At 34.4% G+C, this 23,188-nt stretch overlaps 2 protein-coding genes across 6 annotated transcripts in view; both read left to right on the top strand.

Moving 5' to 3' along the window:
• Window positions 1–13,494, top strand: part of LOC106656333 (A disintegrin and metalloproteinase with thrombospondin motifs 6-like) — a 58,481-nt gene extending 44,987 nt beyond the window's left edge. For 3 of the 5 annotated variants that reach the window (XM_014377263.2, XM_014377262.2, XM_014377260.2), the window contains 12 exons: window positions 3,083–3,290; window positions 3,392–3,560; window positions 3,648–3,777; window positions 3,848–3,990; window positions 5,798–5,853; window positions 7,573–7,699; window positions 7,772–7,936; window positions 8,021–8,147; window positions 8,500–8,604; window positions 8,716–8,846; window positions 10,989–11,398; window positions 12,473–13,494. In XM_014377263.2, coding sequence (XP_014232749.1) covers window positions 3,083–3,290; window positions 3,392–3,560; window positions 3,648–3,777; window positions 3,848–3,990; window positions 5,798–5,853; window positions 7,573–7,699; window positions 7,772–7,936; window positions 8,021–8,147; window positions 8,500–8,604; window positions 8,716–8,846; window positions 10,989–11,398; window positions 12,473–12,603 — 1,902 coding nt within the window. In that variant the 3' untranslated portion in view covers window positions 12,604–13,494. Of the gene's footprint in view, window positions 1–3,082; window positions 3,291–3,391; window positions 3,561–3,647; window positions 3,778–3,847; window positions 3,991–4,545; window positions 4,599–5,797; window positions 5,854–7,572; window positions 7,700–7,771; window positions 7,937–8,020; window positions 8,148–8,499; window positions 8,605–8,715; window positions 8,847–10,988; window positions 11,399–12,472 lie in introns of all 5 variants that reach the window. The other 2 variants (XM_014377261.2, XM_014377265.2) reach the window with 2 other exon arrangements.
• Window positions 13,495–16,784: 3,290 nt separating this feature from the next.
• Window positions 16,785–17,469, top strand: LOC106655944 (endocuticle structural glycoprotein ABD-5-like). Its single transcript, XM_014376553.1, has 2 exons — window positions 16,785–16,956; window positions 17,125–17,469. The coding sequence occupies exons 1-2, from the start codon at window positions 16,948–16,950 to the stop codon at window positions 17,467–17,469; spliced, it is 354 nt and encodes a 117-aa protein (XP_014232039.1). The 5' UTR covers window positions 16,785–16,947.
• The last annotated feature ends 5,719 nt before the right edge of the window (window positions 17,470–23,188 follow it).

Below are 23,188 nucleotides of genomic sequence, written 5' to 3'. Positions count from 1 at the left end.
GAATCTAAGAGCCTTTTAGTTATGTGCAATTCGACGTTTGAAATCTCCCCGAGAGTTTATAAGTCAATCCAACGAAGAGCTATATATATGATATATACACGTTGTGTCTGTCTCGAGCTTTCGAGCGCGCGATCTTTAAACCCAATGCGATAATAACTTCAGTACGGTAATATTAGCAGCTCAATTACTCCCGTTTTCATCATAATAAGAAAAAAGACGTCATGTAACTAGACGATAATGCGAATGATTTTTACATTTTATACGAATCCAAGTGTGTGTTCGAAAATTTTCTCGAGACTTATAATTTACCGGTTATTAAACGCGGAGCGTAAACGGTTGCGTGTGCGTGAAACAATAGTTCGGTTTACGTACACAATAATATATTCATTCAATTTGACCCAAACGTCGTGTTTCGGTTCTCGTTTTTTTTATTATTTAGTAACAGCGGCATTAAAATAATATTGCGAAAAAAAAATTGTACAAAATAGACAAAGCAAACGGTTAAGATTGTGCTTGCGCGATTCGACGGTGTATATAAGATTTTACATCCTTTATTCCGCGCGCGTGTGCGCACCTTATCGCGGCGCGATATTGTTGATACACAACGCATTTCGGGCTCTTTCTCTCTCTCTCGATAAAATGGCCCGCCTACTTTCCGCCTCTATGCCGTTGTATGTATGTGTGTGTATTAATGTAGTTAAAGATGTGAATATTCGTACATAAAGGGTGGCTACACGTACAAGAATGGGCGAAGATAAGAAATGGCGATAAGCGCGCAGTCTAGTTCTCATAATTCGCTCGCGTGGATTATAAAGCCGGGCGCGCGTTTCGCCACTCACGAGTCCCTGGCACTACATTATTATACATATAGGTACGAGTCGGGCTTAACCAAGCGGCGACGACGACGACTTCCGCAATGTACACGAGCGGCGAGTCTCTCGCACCTCTCGAATATTATAAATTCGTCAATTATTATAAACAGCTCGATAGAGAAGTCATTCAAGATCGCAATTGACGCACGAGCAATAAACTTTTGTTGAGTAACGGTGATAGTGCTCGTACGCGAGCGGAATACATCCTCGATAGAAGCGCAATAAGGCCCCCCTTTGTCTTTTGCGTCGTCTCATTGTTTTCAAATAATCGCATTGCCGAAGCCTTCGATCTGTGAGCGTCGATCCAAGCTTCGATATGTTTTGATCGGATGGAATGTTCGGTTAATTTTGCCTAAAAATAAACTCCCGACTTGTTGAGAGCAATTAATAATGTACTGCTTTAAATAACTCAATCGTATGTAAATGATTCAAGATCTTGTAGGTTTGACGTTCGACAATGATGAATTTTTAGTGCAACGTTTGAATGCTCAATATTTACAATAGCCATAAAATTTCTTCGAATTGAAAATATTTTTCACTGTTTTATCGCCGGTACTTTTTTTTACCCCTTTTCTTTTGTTTCTAACTCTTTCGGAGTCAAACGACCATTGATAAGAAGACAATAGGCCTTTGCGAAATTACGTATATATTTATTTGTGTGTGTGTGAGTGTGCCTCGTACATGTGCGCCATAGAAAGTGTATTATTTCTCGTTTTAAGATATTACGCTGAGGTCACTCGCGATAAAAATCTCTCGTGCTTATTGCTCGTGCATACGTTTGAGGAAAAAAAAGGTTTCCTTTTCGTTGCGACTTTTCTGCTCGCTAGTTTTGAAAAAAAATAAAAGAATTAGTCTCGAATATCTTGCATTTCCAAATTGATATTTCAACCATTTTTATTGTTCAAATTAGCATTAAACGCCGACAGACAACATAAACATAACTTTCGTTTTCGTTTTTTTTCAAGTCTCGTTGCGAAAAATTTAGATTTATTAACAAGCGCGTGAAACACGTACACACCGTGCATAAAAGCGCGTCTGCGGTCAATTTTACAATCGCGCTTAAATCAAAAATCAGTTAATAAAAAAAGCCCAGGTACCGTTTTTAGACTCGCTGAAATATTCATGGGCAGACACACTCGAGACGACACGTCTTGCACTCCTCGCACGAACCGTATACGCTATTTGTCATTTAGCAACGACAAACCTCAATGCTAAATTAAAAAGATTGTAAACAACGGCTGAATTTATCGAAAGATTTCTTCATTCTTCAAAAAAAATCCTATTATCAGATTATGTACGCGCTCACAACGTACATAGGTACGCGTGTGTATCGATCGGAAGTGGCGTAATTGAAGAGCAATCGAGGATGATCGTCAACTCGTCGCGCCGCGTACGCGATGGTGAATTTGTGACGCGTCGATCATAATGTCTCGTGTCCCGCGAGCGATCATCACTTGTACAATAATTTACGAGCCAGTCCGTATGAATGTCAAAATTACGTATGTTGGTACGTAGCTGTGGCGGCGGCGGCGGCGGCGGTGCGAATCTATTTGGGTCGCGGGTTCAAATTACGTAAGAGCTCACTCGAGCATGCACACACATACATATACACATACACCCGTGAAAGCGGTTGTTTGGCTCATATACATACGTTTATACATAGACGCTATCCGTACTGCGACCTTTTGCTTTCACTACTCGTTTTAATCTAACCGATGCATCAACTGCAATGACGACGACGACAACGACGACGACGACGGCGGCGACGATGCGTCTCGCGTATTGGCTCTATAAATGTGTGTTATAGTGTTGTATGCAGCTGCTGCTGCTGCACCTACATCGTCCCGTCGATTTCAACTCAAAACTCCGTCTCGCGCGCTGAGGCGGCGGCGATTGCAAAAATCATGAAAATTTATCGCCAATTGCCGACTTTTTAACTTGCGTCCAACTAAGCGCACTATCTCGCTGGGGCCCCGGGTAATTTATGGCTATTGAACTATATTCATTCGAGTTTTGCGATTATCCAGCGATAACCAAGCCGAGCTCGTATAGATATAACGAATGCGTTGAAAGTTTCGCATTTAAACTTAATCGATTGGATTTCTTCGCTGATTTAGTTGAGAAAATAGCTCTTAACTAGCTGCGCTCGCAATGGAGGAAAAAATAATAGAGAAAAATTACTCAAAAAAATCAATTTTCCTCTTTTGCAGGACGGAAGCATAGGGGAAGATCTAGTGATCCGACCGATTCCCGCACGCGTGCTCAAGGATGTAGTGAGTAAAATGGATCATTTGCAAAGTACGCGACTAGTGCCAAAGGTTTCGAGGGACAGGCGGAGCGTCGATTACGAATTGACGGATCACCACGTGGTGTACAAAAGATCGGCATCCCACGAGGACGATATGTACAGCGATTTTGGTGAGTTGCGAGTCGTATTTGAGATGTTTTTTAACTCTTTCTTCGCCAATCATATCGATGAAATTTTAATCCATTTCGATTTTTTTTCATTTATTACGCAGCTTACATGGAGCCTGATCGACTCAACAAGAGATATCGGAGAAAGAGATCCATTGATGATCTTGATGCTCGGGTAAAGAGATCACTTGAACTTCATACTCGAGAAAAACGAGAAGCGCCATATGTAATATACCCAGAAATTCTCTGTATTGTAGACTACGATGGTTATAGGTAAGCAGTAAACATGATTGTTGTGAAATTATTAGAGTCCTTTACTTATTTTTTCAATGTTACATATGAACAAATGTTTTCTTGCAGGATGCACGGAGGTGATAATCCAAACGTTAAACGATACTTTGTGTCGTTTTGGAACGGAGTCGATCTTAGGTATAAATTACTGAAAGGCCCAAAAATACGCATAAGTATCGCTGGAATCATCATTTCACGCGTAAGTCAATTTACCTGCTTTTTATCATTGAAAGTATGAGAATATCGTTCAATCGTATCATTATATGCAGGCGAAAAATGCCACGCCGTACCTGGAAAGAAATCGAGTGGGTCGGGACGCGATCGACTCGGCAGCTGCGCTCACCGACATGGGCAAATATCTGTACAGGGAGCGACGACTGCCGGTCTACGACATAGCTGTCGCTGTCACAAAGTGAGTGTGCCCGAACTTTTATTGCGCCTCAGTCGCCGCGAGCAATTAATGATTTTCAATTACAGCGCTGAGATTTTTTCTATCTATATTCATTTTTCATTTATGCAGCATCACTTACACTTGTGTTGTTCTTTTTTTCCGAAAAAATCATTTTTCAAAATTTTGTATTCACTCGTCTATTTGCAAATTACATTGTCCTACTTAACTTTCTTGAGGTTTACTAAGATAACTAATATCGAATGCGAGAGACTCATATTTTTTAAAAATCGATCTTGAACCATTTGAAAGATTAAGAAGACAATCCAAGCTGCACATAAGCTTACTGTTCTGTCACTTTCTGTTTCTGATTAATGTGTTTATAAAAAAAAAATGTCCATGTGTGCACGAGAAAATACCTTGATTGCATTTTCTCATCGAATTACACTTTTCAAATTATTTCATCTGAACAGTACATCCACCCAGGAATTTTTTCAAGTATATAAGAATGCATTAAAACTTTATATTGAGGCACTTCATTGACTTCATACTGTGCAAATTTTTATTTTCAAAAAACAGGTATGATATGTGCCGTCGTAGGAAAGGCGGCCGCTGCACAAAGGGAACAGCGGGTATGGTTTATTATATGGCGATCATGCTTTTAAATTATTTACTTTTTTTAATCGAATTATTAACTCGATTAGTAATTTTGTATGTTTTATTGAAAATATTTAATAGTAGTTGGGTATCAAGTAGACACATTAATCTCATAATCTATTAAAAGTACTTATTACAATTATCACTGTGTAGTGTTTCATATAAAAACGGGAACATAGTGGAGTGAGACGTGATTTTCATTTAACGATTTGCACCAAATTTTTCACGTTTACAACGTGCCAATTTTCTTTTCTATTTGACTACGTGCATTGTATATTAATTCGTACAAAAAAAAAATTAGACGGAAAAAAGTGGAATGAAGTCTGAAATAATGAAAATCGCTTTTCACGTAGAGTCGAGTTTGTGGATTCGGATCACGCATTGTGAAAGTCCATTGGGGCTGAATCATCAGTACGTTGAACATGTCTGTACAAAAGAATAAAGAGCAAAAGATGCTCTAATTTGTTTACTTTTTTATCTTCATTTATAGTCAATTACTTAATGGAGTCGTTTGAAAATTTTCTTCTGGCATTACTGACTGATGGGCTTTCAAAAAGCTTGATAAAATCCGAATTATCGCAAACGTGCAACATTATGGGTAGTTTTTGTAGCTCTGCGTAGGATTAATCAAATAATGCAAAGCACAAATTAATTTCATTTTATGACTGCTACAGGATTTTTTAACGATTATGTAGAACAGTCATAAATTGATGTACAGTTGCACTTAATTAACAAAAAACGTTTAGTTTAGAAAAACAATACACCACACAAATTTTAGTTAAATTTCTCGTTTAGACATTAGGTTCAAAATTTCATACGACAATTACGAAATTTTGTCAGGGGTAACGCATACTATATGTGTGTCACTATTCATAGTCAGAATCGTTCTCTATGTCATGATTCTTCTGCTGTATATCATTTCTACACGCTTATCATTATTATCATAAGTATTCATCAAAGGAAATATTAGTCATAAGTATAATATTACAAAAAAATGTTGCTGCTGAGTTCAATGAGGAAAAGTTCAGTCGCATCAAGAAGTCTGCAAACATTTGACGTTTTGATTGAACATGTGCTCACAGATCTGTCCCGTGACACTCGAATCTGAGCGGTCTAAAAAGATTGAAATTTAAGTTGTCATGATAAAAGAGGTTGTTTTATTATTGCATTGCAGATTAGATATGTGCAGACGCCAGTACGCGAACGAAGTATGCAATAGAGGAACTGCAGGTACGTTCGTTTTTAAGAGTTTAAGTGTTTGAAAATGATGCGCCTTTAAAGCATCAACAAGTGACGATCTGAATACTGGCTTAAAGCTCTTCTTCTTTCAAGATGATTTATTGACACCTTATCAATGCAAATCTTAAAAATGTTAATTATAATTCCTGCCAAAATTGAAAGAAAATCTTTTTTCTGTCGCGCAAACAACTGCAAATCTCATTTTTAAAGCTAACGTAGATATTCAAAGATTTTGTAGAGGCACACCATCATTTCCAACAAAAATATCAAAATTCTTTGTTTTTAATCGTTTCAAATCAATTTAAATATGAGTTTTGCAGTTTCAGCTTTTGAATAAAAGTCTAAATTCTTCGAGCTTGCAGAATACACTTTTGATTTCACACGAAAAATCTTATAATTTGAAATCTTTTTGTACTTGACAAATTTTATTCTATTGTGTCTAATTTCTGCTCAAATTCATTTCTGCACTGTCTGCAATTTATGAAAGATTATGCTTAATTACTATTTACTTAAGGTTTTTTTATATTATGGTTCTACAAATGTAAATCTTTCAATTTTTTAAGAATTGACTACGATCTATATTCTTTGCCTGCATAATTTAATTGAAATAATCGAGCAAATGTCAATAAGTAAAAAATATATATGGGTTTATCAAACTGATTTTTAAAACTTCAGTTTTTGTAAGGTGATGATAGGATCAGTGCTAAAATGAGAATGCTTAAATATTTTATGAAATTTCTACTGAAAATTTTTATTCAAAGTATAAAGGAATATTGATTGGTTTTACAAATTAATATTTTTTTTTTCGTTAAAAAATTCAGTAGATATTTTTCAAAATGTATTTAAAAATGTATTCTTCTTGTACACTGACTTCAATATTCCCACACGATTAAGCATATATTATATAGGATCTATATGAGACTATTTGTAAATCAGAGTTTAAGAGACTTCAAAAGTTGATTTTTAAAAATATTTTGAACTGATAATATAATTAGGAGATTTTTGCAAATTCCATGTTCTCTTTTGTCGTAAGGTCGGTAAGTTTTTAATAATGATAACTGGGAATTATGTACATTTTAATTATTCGAGTGAAAAGATTCTTAGAGAAATTGATTTAACATTGTATTGTTGTACATTAAAAAATATTCAAATCATAGTCCAGAGGTCTACAGACAAATTTCATTATTATTTAAATTAACCATCAATTACAATTTAGTAAAAATATCCGAAAAAAATTAACACAAGTAGTTGAAAACTTACAAGATTTAATTTATAGCTTGCTTTGAACTGTAAGGCTTTAAAAATAACTACGAGGCAATTGACCTAACGCTCAACTGATTTTTTATAATTTACTTTTACTTAATAGCTTTTTGCTATAACTTTTAAAAATAACATCTATTTACAATTTAAATAACAACAATTAATTGAATTTAACTTTTTAACCAGACAACAGAGAGTCATAAGTACTTTTTCTTATTTTCATTGAGCGATATTTTATAAATCGTTATAAAGATATTTAGCTTTGATCCATATTTAAGGTTCAGAAAATAATTAAAAGTACTTATCTATAATCAGTTATTTATAATTGAGCTTTCAAGCTAAATTTATTTGTAACCTGAGTATTTATTCATTAGAGTTGAAAATAAATGTAATTTAAATCAACCGTTACAAAATCTTAAATCAAATCGACTTATCAATTATTTTTATTAGGATTCGCTTACGTTGGAGGAGCTTGCGTGGTCAACAAACGTCTTGAGAAAGTCAATTCCGTCGCTATCATTGAAGACACCGGCGGTTTCAGTGGAATCATAGTCGCTGCCCATGAAGTTGGCCATTTGTAAGTAAACATGCTTGAGATTAATTTTCATAAATTTTTATTTAAACTGACCAATTATTTACATTAATTCAGACTCGGAGCTGTGCATGATGGATCTCCACCCCCTAGCTATCTTGGTGGTCCTGGAGCACAGAAATGTCGATGGGAGGACGGTTACATAATGAGTGATCTTAGACATACAGAAAAAGGCTTTAGATGGTCTTCGTGCAGTGTACAATCATTCCATCATTTTCTGAAGTAAGTTTTTTCATTGCAAATTATATCATTTAAAAGATCCTAATACCAAAAACGGAGTTTGATGGATTTTATTGAATTTTTCAGTGGCGATACAGCTACTTGCCTTTACAACGCTCCACACGAAGATGAAGCACTGCCCAGAGTACTTCCTGGAAAAATGTTATCTCTCGACGCACAGTGTCGGAAGGATCGAGGAACCAAAGCTTGTTTTGTAAGTGCATTCACATACAAACACCCTGCCAAAAAATACGAAAATACTATAAATATTAAAATCGTACTTTGACTTATACAATTATCTTTATTTTACCACTAGTAGATTTACAGATAATCGTAAGCTCCATCTAGTGGTGAAGCTTGAAGTGATATTATTAAATTTAAAGTGGTTAAAAACTGGTCTGAAATTTTTTGAACTAAGTGCCTATTTATGCCATTTAAAATGTGTTCATACTTATTACACGATTGTAAAAAGAAAATGATAAAAAAAAGTTAAATATTGATCATTTCATAAAATAAATTCGTTCAATATCAATGTGCTAATCCGTTTCAATTTTTTTCATTTGCAGTATGATGCAAGAGTTTGCGCTCAACTATTCTGCTTCGATCAAACTTCTGGTTACTGCGTAGCGTACAGGCCAGCTGCAGAGGGATCACCTTGCGGAGACGGTCAAGTAAGTGCATCTAATTTCTGTAACTTTTAGATGTATATGATACAGAAATTTTTTATTGCCAAATTACTTGATCGAATTTAACGTAAAAATTGCGGTACTTTTTAATTACAGTACTGCTTAAATGGAAAATGCGTTGCTGAGCATGAAAATATCATTCCTGATTACACGCAAAACATACCCACATACGTGCGGCAAGACTCCTTCGCTCGATCAACATATAATAATACCTCGACTGAATACAGGTAACCTATCAGTTATTCAAGCAAAAGTTGCTTATTTTGCGTGTGAAAAAAAATTTTTTTTACGCAATTGAACTGCAATCAATACGGAATGTAAATATATCTTAACATAAGCATGTATTTTTTTGTATATTATTTTTTGTAATTATAAATTATATTAGTAGTACAAATTAGAAATTTAAAAAATTAGCTATCAAATTAACGAGTGAATGACATTTTTATATACTACAAAATCAAGTGCGTTATGTAAAAAATCCACAAAATCTAGATATTAAATTATATTTTAAGAGAAATGTTTTACACTGAAGTTTTGTTGTTAATGTGAATTAGCCCGTACTCATGACTCCTGAAATATTTGTCACTTATTTCTTAAAATATATACATTTGGCCTCTTTACATCATTGCATCACCACAATTCGAAAGCCCTGAAACCCTTATTGTAAAATATCATTCGTAAAACCGAATCACAAGAACAGCATACAGAAGAGGACCACTGCAGGCTACAAATTCATCTCAAAATATCTTTTACACATTAGGAAATCAATCTATCTAGTCAAAAATATACATGTCGTCTTAAATTTGTAGTTTATTTGTAACCAATGCTATGTGGATTGTATTCCTCGTGTGTTATTAATGTTTCAAAAAACTAATGTTTGTGGAAAAGTGACAAGTGTTTAAGAAAAAAAATGTTCAGTGTTTAAAAATAGTGCATAGTTATAGTTATTAATTGTGTCTACATTATTAATTCAAATATTTCAATGTTAATAAAAGTTTGATCGTTATTACTCTGTAAGAGAATATATGTATTTTCGTTTTTGTATAATATAAGATTCCCAGTCATTTTTCCCTATCCAATTTTCCGGATACCCATTTTCCTTAAATTCCCAAAACCTCTTTTTTCCTGAAGATCTTTCATCGACGCCAATAAAATATTTTTAAGTTAATTTTTTATTTATTTTTTATTTCGATTTAAACTACAAAGATATAAGGGAACAGATAAATGTTGAATATTTACTGTTTTACTTATGAAAATATGAACGTTTTTGAAGTAATTGTAAAAATAGCATTTTAAAATTTTATATTTAAATAAATAAGCTTCCATTAATAATAAGCTATCTACGACTACGTTTTATGAAAGTATGTATGTTTCCGTTTCGGTATCAAATTTTTATAATGAGGTTAAAAATTGCTACTCGCTTGAATCTTCGTGAAACACTTTAAAACGAAATGAAATTTAAAAATAATATAATTTCATGATTATTTTATTTGTTTTAAATCGGATACTTGCATCATTACTTAACAATTAATTATATTTTATAATGTGATATGGTTTATTAGAACATTTACATAATGAAATATTATTTACTGTACTGAATTAAATAAAACAATGAAAATGCGCTAAACAAAAATGCAAAAAGGAAGTTGATCATTCACAAGTTACAATCGTCGATAAACGCAGCAAAAATTACTAAACTCTAGAGCGAATAAATAGTTTCGTCCAAAAAAATGTATTAGAGTGAGGGTATTGTGTGAGGAAAATGACTTAACTAGAGGTTGATTTCAGTCAGGCATAGCGAGGGTGCTTCACACACTTGTTATTACATAATAATGTATTAATTACTCAATCGAATTGAAAAAATTTACCTGTAAAAAATGTTGCAACTACGTAAAATTAGTGTGTAGAAAATTTATTTACAAAAGAGAAATATTTCAGAATCAAAATAATAAGCAGTTTAACGTCTAATAAAAAATAAGTCTATCAACGTGTTAAAGGATGTATAAAATATACAAATATTTATAGTTTTAATTGATTTTAAGAGTAATTTAAATTACCCCAAACATTAGCATTATTACAAGACAATCTTGATTTTGTAGTGTGAGGCTTATGATCCATTCAAATACTAACCGATTAGAAAACTAATTTAGAATTACTTATAAAATTAAAATTTAATTAATTTTTTTTTTAAATTTTGATATGATTTTTAATATTAATATTTTTATTATTAATGGTACCAATTGATATTTTAAATATTAATGACATATGTAGGTGAAAATTGAATTATCCATACAGCCACGTGACTATGGCTGTATAAATATTCACTAGTAAAGGAATTTTTATAATACTTAGAAAATTATCTTACACAGGTATCAATGGTCTGGTACAACTCGCAGTATTAATGAGCTTAGAAATCAATACACGACACTCGCACCTTTGAGTTCAACAACGGTTACTCCTCCGCCGAGTGTCATTACAACAACTGCAAAACAATTTTTCACGCCTTCTCCGGCGCCATTTTATAAACAATATGTTTACTCAACCGAAAGTAATTTGATAACGGATGACCAAAACAAACAGAAATATGGAAATTATCAAAATAACATCGATTATTATAAAAAAAGTTATCATTCAACTATCTCTAGTGGAAAAGGTTTTTCCTTTTCTTACAATCTTCCTAATTCTCACGTCATGCCGTTGAATTATCAGAGTACGGTTAGACCACCAAGCTCGCTCGCCTGGACGAGCCCCAAGTTTACGCAGCCAAGTTATACTCTTGGTAAGATTTTAAATGTCACAAAAGCATACTTTTGGCGATGACTTAAGGCCAATTACTTCGATTCTACGGTTTTTCATTACTTCTTTTCACTTCGGCTATTTCTTAAAGTTCTTTTATTTTTCCATGGTTTATTCTTTTATCACGTTTCTCAATACTTATGTACAGGATTTTTTTTATCATAAAAAACTTTAAATATTATTCTTGGTTCTTCTTCGAGGCTTCAATATTCTTTGATCATTCAATAAAAAAATCGAATGTCACATACTTTGATACATTACTTTTCAACACTTCACTACAATATTCGAACATTAATGTATATTTTTAAATCACTTGATTTTAAAAATTATGTTTACTATTCACTTTTTTGGCAAAATGGAAACTTTGATTTTCAATCAAATTCATTCATTATTTTCCCTAATGAGAATGTATATTCATTAATTCTATCTTCAATGGTTTTCTAGACTTATTTCGTCGAAATTTGTGTTATTATACAAATTTTCGGCATTTGAATTGCAATCTGTGATTTACTTTCTTTAAATTTAGAGCATGATAATAATAGTAACTTTATTTATAAAACCTGATAATAGGGGTTTTATAAAGAGCTGATCTTCTTAAAAAATAATTAGGTGGTTGAAATAAACGCTAAGAAGGTGATGGTGTGATCTGTACAGTACTATAATAATCGACATTTTTAAAAACATTTTTAGCTATTCAAACTGTATTTAGACTAAATACTCTCTAACTGTTCGCTAACGGATTACTAATTTTAATTATTTAGCCGATGCTGATGCCAGGAAATAAATAACATCAAATACATTTTCAGTGATTTCAGGGCTTTACAATAAATTTCTAGAAATTATTCAGAATTTATTTTCATACCATTTACAATTTTCATTTACACTCTAACACTAGTATTTCTTCAAATTCAAAAGTATAATAAAACAATCTTATCTACTTTTATTTTTATTTATGAATACCTTTTATATTCATAAATAGTTTATCTTCGATTACAAAAAATTTATACATTCTGTACTTTCAATTTACTAAATTATACATTTTCTTTAAAAAATTCAGGAACAGAGGTCGGTGAATGTCAAGATACAAGAACGGACTGCGCAGATTTGATCGCCAGGCTAAGGTCATGGTTGTGCCATCTGCAAACAGTGAAAAGTCGATGTTGTGCATCCCTCAAGACAGTTTGCTGATAAATGGCTCGAACCAAATATGTTCTCAGGGCTATGTTTTGTAAAAGCAAATATTCATGCAATCTGCTTTATTGGGGGTAAAGAAACTATGTAGCGAATGTTAAAACGGTGCAAAAGTGTAAAATGAGCGGCATCTTAAAAATAGGGCACTGAGTAACGACTGTTCATGTAATGCGTACGAATCGTCTTACATATTTACTTTGTGAAATTTGTATTAGTCTAATAAGGATATTGAGAAAATTACCAATCGAATGTATTTTTAGATTGTAAAAATGATGTAAAAAAGTATTGAAATTTCACTTCAGAAAATGAAATTGAAGGCCTGCTAGGCTACAAATAATACTACATAAAATAAGTAAAAACAAAGAGTTTGTTTGAAAATTTAAATGTAGTTTAAATGTTTGTATAAAAAATTGAGATTTTTTTCTTGATCGTTCATTTAATGATGGTATTTTTACCATTCTTTGGTATTATGTTATGTACACGTTTTCTTGTCCATCGATATTAAATTTACTTGTCTCTCTGACCGTTCTGATTTTCATTTGAAAAATTTTTTAGTCGTTTAAATCATCGATAAAATTGTAGAAACAATAATTTAGAGTAACATACAATTAAAAAATTCTACATATAAAATTAAAACGTTATTGAAAAATATTCTCTGTGGAAAATATGTACATAAAGAAATAAGAAATTTAATTTTTTAATAATAATAAATAATAATCAAAATTGTACGTTACTGATTCGGATTTCACAAAATAACCGAAACGTCATGAATACTGTCAGGTTTGAATGTTGTATTCCGATGATTTCTTGGTTAATAATTATTTTGTAAAGTTGACCTACTTATTACGTTAATATTTTGAATAATGCATAAACGATCTAAATTATTATTATTTTTATTATGATTATCATTTTTATTTGTATTTTTATTATTATTTTATTACTGTTTTTAATGAATGAAAATAATTTACAATGTGTCGAATGGATTGAGTAAATGAAATGAGTGAAAACTGTTATTTTTAAAATCAATTAGGATAATTAAAGTAGAACAAACGTGAACATTTTTTTCTTATTTTTTTTTTTGTATACTTCTTAGCTTTTTAATTTTTTTTATTGTACTAAGCGCTTTAGTTTATTATCTTTCCTGAATTTTGTTTCATATAGCAATTGAATAAATTGATCAGTCATTTTTAAGAAAACTTGTGAAAGCTTCAAACTCTGTTTTGAATAAAAATAAATTACCTTTCTCGCAATTCTGCAATCTTAAAAGCAAGTGTATTTTTCTTCGCAGCGTATTTTGCTAATTGATCATTTGTGTATCTTTTATTAATTCTCCATGTTAGAAATAGTATTCAGCGTGGTAAGGAGAATCTGTTTTGAAATTATTTGAATTTTTTTATGACTATAAAAAAATGTTTTAGCGCCATGAGTACGTACAATAATCGTATCACGATTTGAACATAACGATTTAGTGATGTGTTACCAACTAATATGTACGGTTTTTTTCTAAAACTTGTACTTAAAATTTCACATTTATCTAAATAAAAACTCGTATTTAAATACACTTTGATTATTTCATTTGATTGATTTATGACCGTTTTAAAACTTACTTATTATTAAAACTAACTATTTGATTTTACTTTTTCGAACTCCATATTTTAATCCGAATAAGAAATGAGAAGCACGTTGAAAAATTATTGAATGTAATCACTTTTCAAAAAATTTTTGTATTACTCTTAAATACATGATCGTCGAAATATTTTACAGAATAGTTAGTACTTGAAACTTAATAGTTTATCCCATCATATATACTTATTATAAACGTAAATTTAAAAGTAGAATAAGCAGAGCCTGTTTATCTACTTCTGAACAATCAAACTACCAATTTCTAATGCCTAAACCTCCGTAACAACAAAACATATTTGAGATTCGCATCAATTATTGCTAATACAGCAAGAATATATTAAGAAAATTTAAAAATCTATTTTCCTTCAAAAATGTTGTATTACGCTCAATAGTTATTCCCTAAATGTTTACTTTATTTAATTTTTTTGAACAAAATATATTCGTATATAACTTAAAAGATGTAATTTTAAACAAAACTCGTTTTACATATACTGTAAATAAAAAGTATTATCCATTATGTGCTGCCCCCTGTGGAGAATAAACGCGTTGAAAGTTCCAAGCAGCAAACTACTTTACCTTCAATTCAAACATGAATTCAATTCTTAAAAATTATTCAGAACAATTAAAATTACCATTAGTGACTTTGCTAAGAGCTGGTAGTAACATTCATTCGAAGGCGAAGCAGTTAAAGAAATTTATTTTAAATAAATTTTCTCAAATTTTCGAGAGTAAATATTAAGAAACTTTATTTTATGTCTTTATACATAGATATTCTAAAATATGATTTTTAAAATGATTTTTGAAGTACAACTTTAGGAAGTGCATATAATTTTTTACAACAAAATTAAAAAACATGATACAACGATAATTGTCAACATACTATGAGTACAGAAACAAGTTATGAATAAATTCAATTATTTATATTTAGAATATAAATGTATGATGAAAAGAAAAAGCAAGAAAAGGAAATAATTATTTAAAGTCTTATGATTTTCTTGATTAATCGTTCGTTTACTTTGCGTCCGATTATTTAATTCTCTGCCGAGCGAAAAGCAGATAAGTTACTGCAACTGATCACTGACTTCGTGTCCTACAAGATAATCTTACTCGAACGACAAAGAAGCTGGAAAAGCATTCCATCCGTGCGTAGCAGCTGATATTGAAGCACGTAAAGCATCTAATTTAGATCACAGTAAAATTGAACTACGCTAACTTTTCGATTGATTTTGATCAGAGCGAGAATTACTTACTGCGCTGTGTACGTACGTATAGCACACTATTGATACAATTTATTTTCCCTTTTCATGGATTCGCAAATGCTGTGAGATGTCTAATCTTCTCTAATCTTTCCTTATGGCTATTAAATTAATAGAAAACGTATAATTACTAGTGAAAAATAGCAAAGTCAAAAAACAAAAGAGTAGAAAAGAAAAAAAGGATTAACAACAATAAAATATCTTATCGTGTTTGAAGATTTATAGAAATTGAAAGAAGGATTAGTAAGTAAAATTATCACATTTCAATTCCGAAATGAACAGACTGAAGCGTAAAATTACAACTTTTCATTCAGTTTGTGCTCAATAGAAACAAATATAAACCAATACAATGAATTTATGCATCTATTACACGCAAATATGTTAGAGGCAGAAATCAAAGGAAAATTAATATTTTCTCTAGTTTTAATTTTTTTGTACACTGCCGTCCGATCACGTTTGCCATACCTGAGCGAAAAATGAGTAAACTTCAAAGTGTTCGGTCAAAAAAAGTTGGATCGAGGTTTAAATTAACTATATAGTAAAGCTTTTTACAAATATTTTCAGGCTATATCAATTATCACGAGAATGATCTATTTATTCATCAACTTTTATTAACAATTAATGAATCGAAATTTGGTTTTTATTTTTTTCGCTATTTCTACCACTAGTTGAGTAAGAGAACTTGAAGAAACACTCCTAGACGATGGATTTGTAGGTTTTTACAGGACTTTCAAATATGTGCTGTCAAAATTATCATACGTAAATTTTTCACTAATAATGAGCTGATTTCGCTCTTTTTATAATCAGTATCATAATTAATCATTGTTATTGGTATTTATTATTAATTAGTATTTTAATTTTTATCACTCAAATTTTCCTGTAAAAAGAATTAGAAATCCAAGTAAGAAAAGTTAACTAACTAATAGAGCACTGAACTCTTTAAAAATCGTGTACAATATTGAAGTTAATCTAGTTTTACGAATACATTAACATTATAATTTTCACGAACAAATCCAGTTTTTGTGTAGCATTCTTTGCATAATATTAAAATACAGCGACAAAGGCCACTGCGAGAGGTTACAAAATCGGCGATTTTATTTAAAAGAATTTAAACCTCACCTTTTGTATCTGAACTGTAAATCAGAAAATAATATAGCTGTTAAAGAGAGGAGAAGATACAGAATGCATATAACGAGTTTAACGATTGCGTGATACAAGCGTCGTTTTTATATATTTCAGATTTTTACTAAAATCAAGTGAAACATATAAAAATTAATCAATTCGAAGGTTTCCAAAAAGTGAGCGGAGTCATAAGCTTATCACGTGCACAAAAAATGAACTTTCAGTAGAGGGAGAATCAGAGTGTTCCAGTATAAATAGGGAAGCTACTCTCCAAGTCAGCACAATCCGAACTCATCTTCCTCCCAAGCTTGAGCCTTCAGGTCCAAAACAAACCATCACCATGAAAACCGTAAGCAAATTAAATTAAAGTTTAAACATTTATTCAATTTTTGTTGTTATTTAAAATATAGAATAAAGCACTATTTATCGTTCGTTTAAAATTCATTCTCATACTTATAATTTGAAGCTTATTAACAAAAAATTTTTAGAAATTAAATAAAAATGTTTCTTTTCGCAGATCTTCGCTTTCGTTGCCCTCCTGGCCGTCGCCTCTGCCCTGCCACAATTGCACAAACGCGGCGCCCCAGCCCAAGAAGTCCAACTGGTCAAGGAACTGGCCTCCAACAACGACGGTCTCGGCAAATACCAGTTCGCCTACGAGCTCAGCGACGGCCAGCGCCGCGAGGAGAGCGCCGACGTCCAGGTAGTCCGCGAGGCTCGCTCCGGCGAAGAGACCGTCCTCCTCCGCCAAACCGGATCCTTCAGCTACGTCAGCCCCGACGATGGCAAGACCTACTCCGTCAAATACGTCGCCGATGAGAACGGTTTCCAAGCCGTCGGCGATCACCTGCCAAAATTGTAAATTGTTAAGCGACAGGCGTTTTTTATAAGTTCTTTTTATAAATAAAATTTTTTATATTTAGCTAAAAATCTTTCTCGTTTACATTTGCACTCCTCTCCTTCGCCCAAACATTAAAATCAATCTTTTGTATTAGATCATTCAAAGTTGCTCTGTAAGTAAATCTGCTTTATTTAAATAGCAGCTGGGAAGTTAACAAAGAATCAAACGAGCGATAGTATATATTCGCTTTTCTTGTACGCCTTCGCAAACTTAGCATCGAGCTTTCAAAAGTCGTACCCCCACAGGTTCGATGTTATCTCGCGCTGTTCAATAGTCTAAGGTGTGTTCTCTATACAAGACGCCAAACGCATTAGCCTTATAGCTTTGGAGCGCACACACACACACACACACACTTATACATACCCTTGCAAAGAGAGCCAACGATATACGTATTCAACCTTCGGTAGCCCTTTTGTTAAATTCGGAGGCGCGCACAAATATGTGTGAGCGCGCGCCGCGCGAGAATCCTAATTGAGACGAAGTTTCTGGGCGGAAAATTGCGCGCGCGCGCGCGCGTTTGTGTGTTTGTGCAGCCAGCAGTCGAGTCGAGAGCGCGCGCAGCGCGGGAGAGAAAAGAGCATGGGTATATGTATACGCTTACGCACACGCACGACAATAAGGGAAATTTAGTGGTGGAACGCCACTTTAGCTTATACATAAATTATGCGTGCACGCGGGAGAGCGCAAAGAGAGAGATAGGGAGAGAGACAGAGAAAGCTGGCAACGATTACCTAAGGGGAGGTACGCACGCGGAGTCTCGAGTCGTCGCGACTGCAGGCCTCGCGCCCAAGTTTCTTCGGTTTTGCGCGCCTTACGTTATAAACCCTTCCGCGCTTGCATCCGTGTGCCACGACTGCGCGTGTGTGTGTACTCAACCGAATTCAAGTGTGTGCACGCGTGGGATGTATACGCACACTCACGTATACTGTCATCTTTGTGAGATGCGGTGCGCGCGTCTGCAAATGCGGCTCGTTTTTAAGTGCATTTACACAAGCTTATAGCGCGCGCGCTTATGTGTACGCTCGCTCTGTGTACGAGCAGCGATGGAGTGCGTGAGCCACTGCCTTGTTTGTCTGTAAACACACACTCGCGGGCCACAATGACGCCAAAATTACATTAGCTCGTGCCTCTTTGTAGCTTTAATCTTTGTTACTTTTATATTTTATCAAAAAACGCGTCAAAAGCACGATGCAACATCGTCGGCTGGCAAGAGCTAAAATCTCTGTAAACAATTATTTTCGTGTCAAACATTTCGTTGCGGGTGGCTGATGAATTTTTTCAGTTTTAATTTTCCAAATTTTTTATGAAAATAAAGTTCGGTTGAATTATTTACTTTGCTTGCAACGTATGGCTTCACCACTAGATGGCGCGTACTTTATTTTGTACACCTGCAAATGGCAAAGTAAGAAAATTTGTATAAGTCAAAGACCGGTTTTGAAATTTAAATGGAAATGATGAAAGTTGGGTGACTGAAATTTGATATAAGAAAATATTAAAATATGTAAAAAAAGCCAAAATATCTTGGGAGATTCTGATATCACCCACAACATAGATAGATTTTTCTATCACCGGTTACGTCCTCATCTCTTGCTCTAAAGATGATCTAATTATTATTGATAATTACAAAAAAGATACATACCCGGACTGTTAACTCTTAAAGTATATCGCTATCCAATAAATCGCTATATGATACGATTCGATACAATTGAATATTTAATTCATAAAAAAATATTTGTAACTTTTCAACTATATCAAAATTGATCCATCGCTTTAATTTTCATCGCACTCGCTAATGAGCTTTGAAAATGACGATATTTTCCTCTCCCTTTGGCGCGCGACGGTGGGCACGTGTAAGTAAGTCGTGTACGCGTCGTAACTTATCGTAATTTCGCGAATTGTGTAATGTTGCTATGTCACACAGAAAGTTATAAGCTGCGCAGCTTTTCATGGGCTTAACTTGACTTTACTTAGCTCATTACACGCCACTACTGCTGCTACTACTGGCTGTGTGTACTGCATTGCGCTCGGCGGCCATTACCGCGCGCGCGTCGAGGCGCGCACAGCACGCGGAAATACTGCTCGTCTCTCTCTCTCTCTAGCGTCCGTATAAGATTTTCGTGATGCAGCTTTTAGCCCTCTTAATTCGAGAGAGAGAGAGAGGAAGAGAGTGAGGCAGCAAACGTGTAAAAAAAAGGCAAGGAAGAAAGCTGCGTACTTTCTATGAGCTATGTTATGTCCTCCATAAACACGATAAGCACCGAGGATGTCGCAAGAGTTTGCGCGTCTATGCGTGTGGGTGTATCCCACCTTTGTAGATACATCTATAGCATGTAACCGAGGTGCGTGGCTTTAAGGCAGGCAGGCACAACACACAGTCTATATCTCTCTGTATACGTGTGTACGCACCGCAAAGCAGACTGGAAAAGCTCTCGACACCCTTGATTAGGTCCTTTTACGACTCTCCTTCGTCTCTATTTTTCGTCTTGTTTCCCGTCTTTTATGCGCCTCGCTCTCTCTCTCTCTCTCTTTCTTTCTCTCCGCTCATGTATATATTCGTCTTTCATACGCCGTGAGTGCGGTAAAATGTATTATATACGAATATAGCAGCCCAGGCAGGCAGTAATGTTAGACCTTTCTAACATCGTAATTTTTCGTTTGCTTTGTGGAGATGTACTTGCGAACGTTTCTCCGAGTGCACTAATTTGCTTTATATACGAATACATGAGTATCATAGAAATATTATACGTATTCGTCGGGTTTTTTCATTTATATTTTTGCTTTTTCGCGTAGCTTTTTTTTATTAATAACATCATGCTCGAATTTGAAAATATTCTTGGTTAAAGTTTCTCAAGAAAAACCGTAAAACAAGTTGAACAAAAAGAAGAAAACAAATGTCAAGATTTCATCAACGAAAACTTTCAAGTTAACAAGATGGACATATTCATTATGGCAATCCAAAAATAATTTAAAAATCGAGTACAGCACGCAAACATAATATTTTAATCCATTAACACTCGATTCAGAAACGTACGCGCAAGATTTCTCGTTCCGATAGTCAGGCCTGCTGCTGCTGCTGCAATTCTGGCACATTGCAAGGGAGCCGCAGCGAACTCATAGCTCGCAGAGATCAGCTATGAGCTCCGCATTGCACACGGCGGCGGGATGTACACGCCGGGTAATGATTCGAAACTTCAAATATATCCCAGCGCGCGGAGCGGAGTATATATAGCGGGCAGACAAACGAGGCGCGCGGCATATATTCGCTATTTTCAGTAGTACACGCCAAGTCTAATGAAACTCAAGTCTCGGCGCGCCGAGCTTCGGCTGAGTTTATATCCAACTGCTGCTGGCTGGTTCTAGCTTGGCGCACATCGTATATATAGCAGTGTACTACTGCATACTTCGTACATATATGTCTGTATGTGTGTATCAGCGCATCTTGACTCGAGCTCCTCGCGAGCGCGAGCGTGGAGGCATAAAGGCGTCGATCGAGGGTACGCTTTGTTCCTCTCTCTCTCTCTCTCTCTTCTCCCTTTCTATAGTTGAAGTTGCGTGCACCTTGAAAACTGAGAAGTTTCGTATAGTTGTGGAGTTATCTCCATACCATCTTGGTATGTGTGTGTGTGCGTGTGTGTGTATGCGTGTGTTATAGGCTAGCTGCTATATAGGCGCGTCGCACGAGACAGAGAGAGAGAGAGAGGCAAAATGGCTCAGACACACTATTATACGCCGCCCCCGCCTCCGCCTCACCGCTGCGCCGCGCAGCGGTTTGCTATAATGACGAGGTAAGATAACTAATTAGTCATACTTCACCCTTAAGTCTGACAAATTGTTCCAACTTTGCTGATGAAAGACGCGAGGAGAGAGAGACTGCGAGGCGTGTTTAATATGGACCATACGCGCTCTCGAGCTCTTCCGACTACCATATACAGAGCAAGTAGTACAGCATAGGCAGCTTACGACACTGCGGCGCGATATATTACTCGACCCGTGCCCGTATATAAACGAGAGAGATATTATATTGCTCCGAATTGGGCGCCGTGTGCTCACGCACGCGATGGCCTTCGACGCACGGCGGCAACTCGGTCGACGCTGCTCGCTGCGTATAGTTATCTCGAAGCAGCTGCACCACGAGAGAGGAACGTCTTCCTTCGTTCGCGTACTGAGCGCTATCGAGTCGCGTGAACGGATTTTTACCAGTTGTGCGTATATTCGCACTAATGTACAGCTCTGTGTACCTGTGTCCTTGACGTCGTGTCTCGCCGACGATGATATCTTTCGTTGTAAAAAATTAGGGATTTTCCTGAGCTAATCCAATTATAGTTGAACGCTCGAACCCACGTATTTCTGATTTATGCGTTTTATTTATTTTATTTTATTTCTTTTATTTCGCTAAAGTGAAGCTTCATTAAAACTTCATCCTACCTTTTTTTACGATTTTATTATGTTCTTCTTGACTGCTGTAGTCTGCATTGAATTGCGTTCATTTAAAAGGCGACGAAAAAGTTATACGTTAAGTCAAGGAATGCAGACAGTAAATAAATATCGATACTAGTTTTATGTTTATTCATGTACGTAGTTGGCGCGCTTGACGCTTGAGATATAAATAGCTTCAAAAAACTATGATTTTAATGAGTTACAATTATCATACGAATTTTCGAACGATTCAGTCACTGTTAAAATTTGATGAGAATGATATTCTGACCGCTAGATGGTGAGTACCTTTATTGGTAAACCTGCAAGTGGCAAAGTGAAAATAATTATATACTAGTGGCAACTCCAGTTGCAGAATGCTGAGCGATACGTTTGTTGATACATTTATGCTGTTGTTTTTTTTGTTGTTTTTTTGTTGTTTTGTTGTTGTTGATAATGTTTACAAAAATAACACAAACAAACGATTAATTTATGTGTAACTAAATTTTATTTATACATACATTTATTTATTTATACATTTTAATAATGTACTATTTATAAAAGTTGCCTCCTTAGTTGATGTATTACAGTATTGGTTTGGATGTACGCCTCCACTTCTCCACTCTGTACGTTGAAACGTTTGGAGAAAGAAATTATTTCCAATTGCATTCCCACCTGAAACAATTAATAAGTTAACGATTAGAGAAATTGTATATAAAATAATAAATATAAAATAATAAATAATAAAATAAATAAATGATGAGTTTTTTAAAAATGTACATTAATTATTTACACAATTTTTTATTTTCCTACTTTTTTTTTCTAAAAAAGTCTATTCGATATCTAATTGAAGCTCTTATACTCATGGAAACAATTGGCTGATAAAGCTCCTGCACATTTATGGATGTACTTTATTGCGCATAGTTCGCGGGAGAAATGTCGCTGTCGTTAATTGAAACGAATCGGTTAAAACGGGAGCGCAATGCTCATATCTGCACTAATGATTAATTTTAACGAGGTGAAATATGATAGATTTGTTACTGCCACTGCCGCGCGAATGTATATAATATATCGTTTGTGCTGCTGCTGCTGCATCGTATTACCGCAGTGATCTTATTATTATTCTCAAGAGATAAGAATCAAAACAGCTCGCGCGCAAAGCTCACACACGAGTTCGTTGCGGGCGGGGAATGGCACCCAAACACACACACACACACACACACACACACACACATACACGAACTTTCGTATCCCCAAGCATACATCT

Source organism: Trichogramma pretiosum, unplaced genomic scaffold (genome assembly GCF_000599845.2).
Source record: "Trichogramma pretiosum strain Unisexual culture from Peru unplaced genomic scaffold, Tpre_2.0 scaffold64, whole genome shotgun sequence".
NCBI classification, from domain to species: Eukaryota; Metazoa; Arthropoda; class Insecta; order Hymenoptera; family Trichogrammatidae; genus Trichogramma; species Trichogramma pretiosum.
This window is presented reverse-complemented; position numbering and strand designations above follow the sequence as displayed.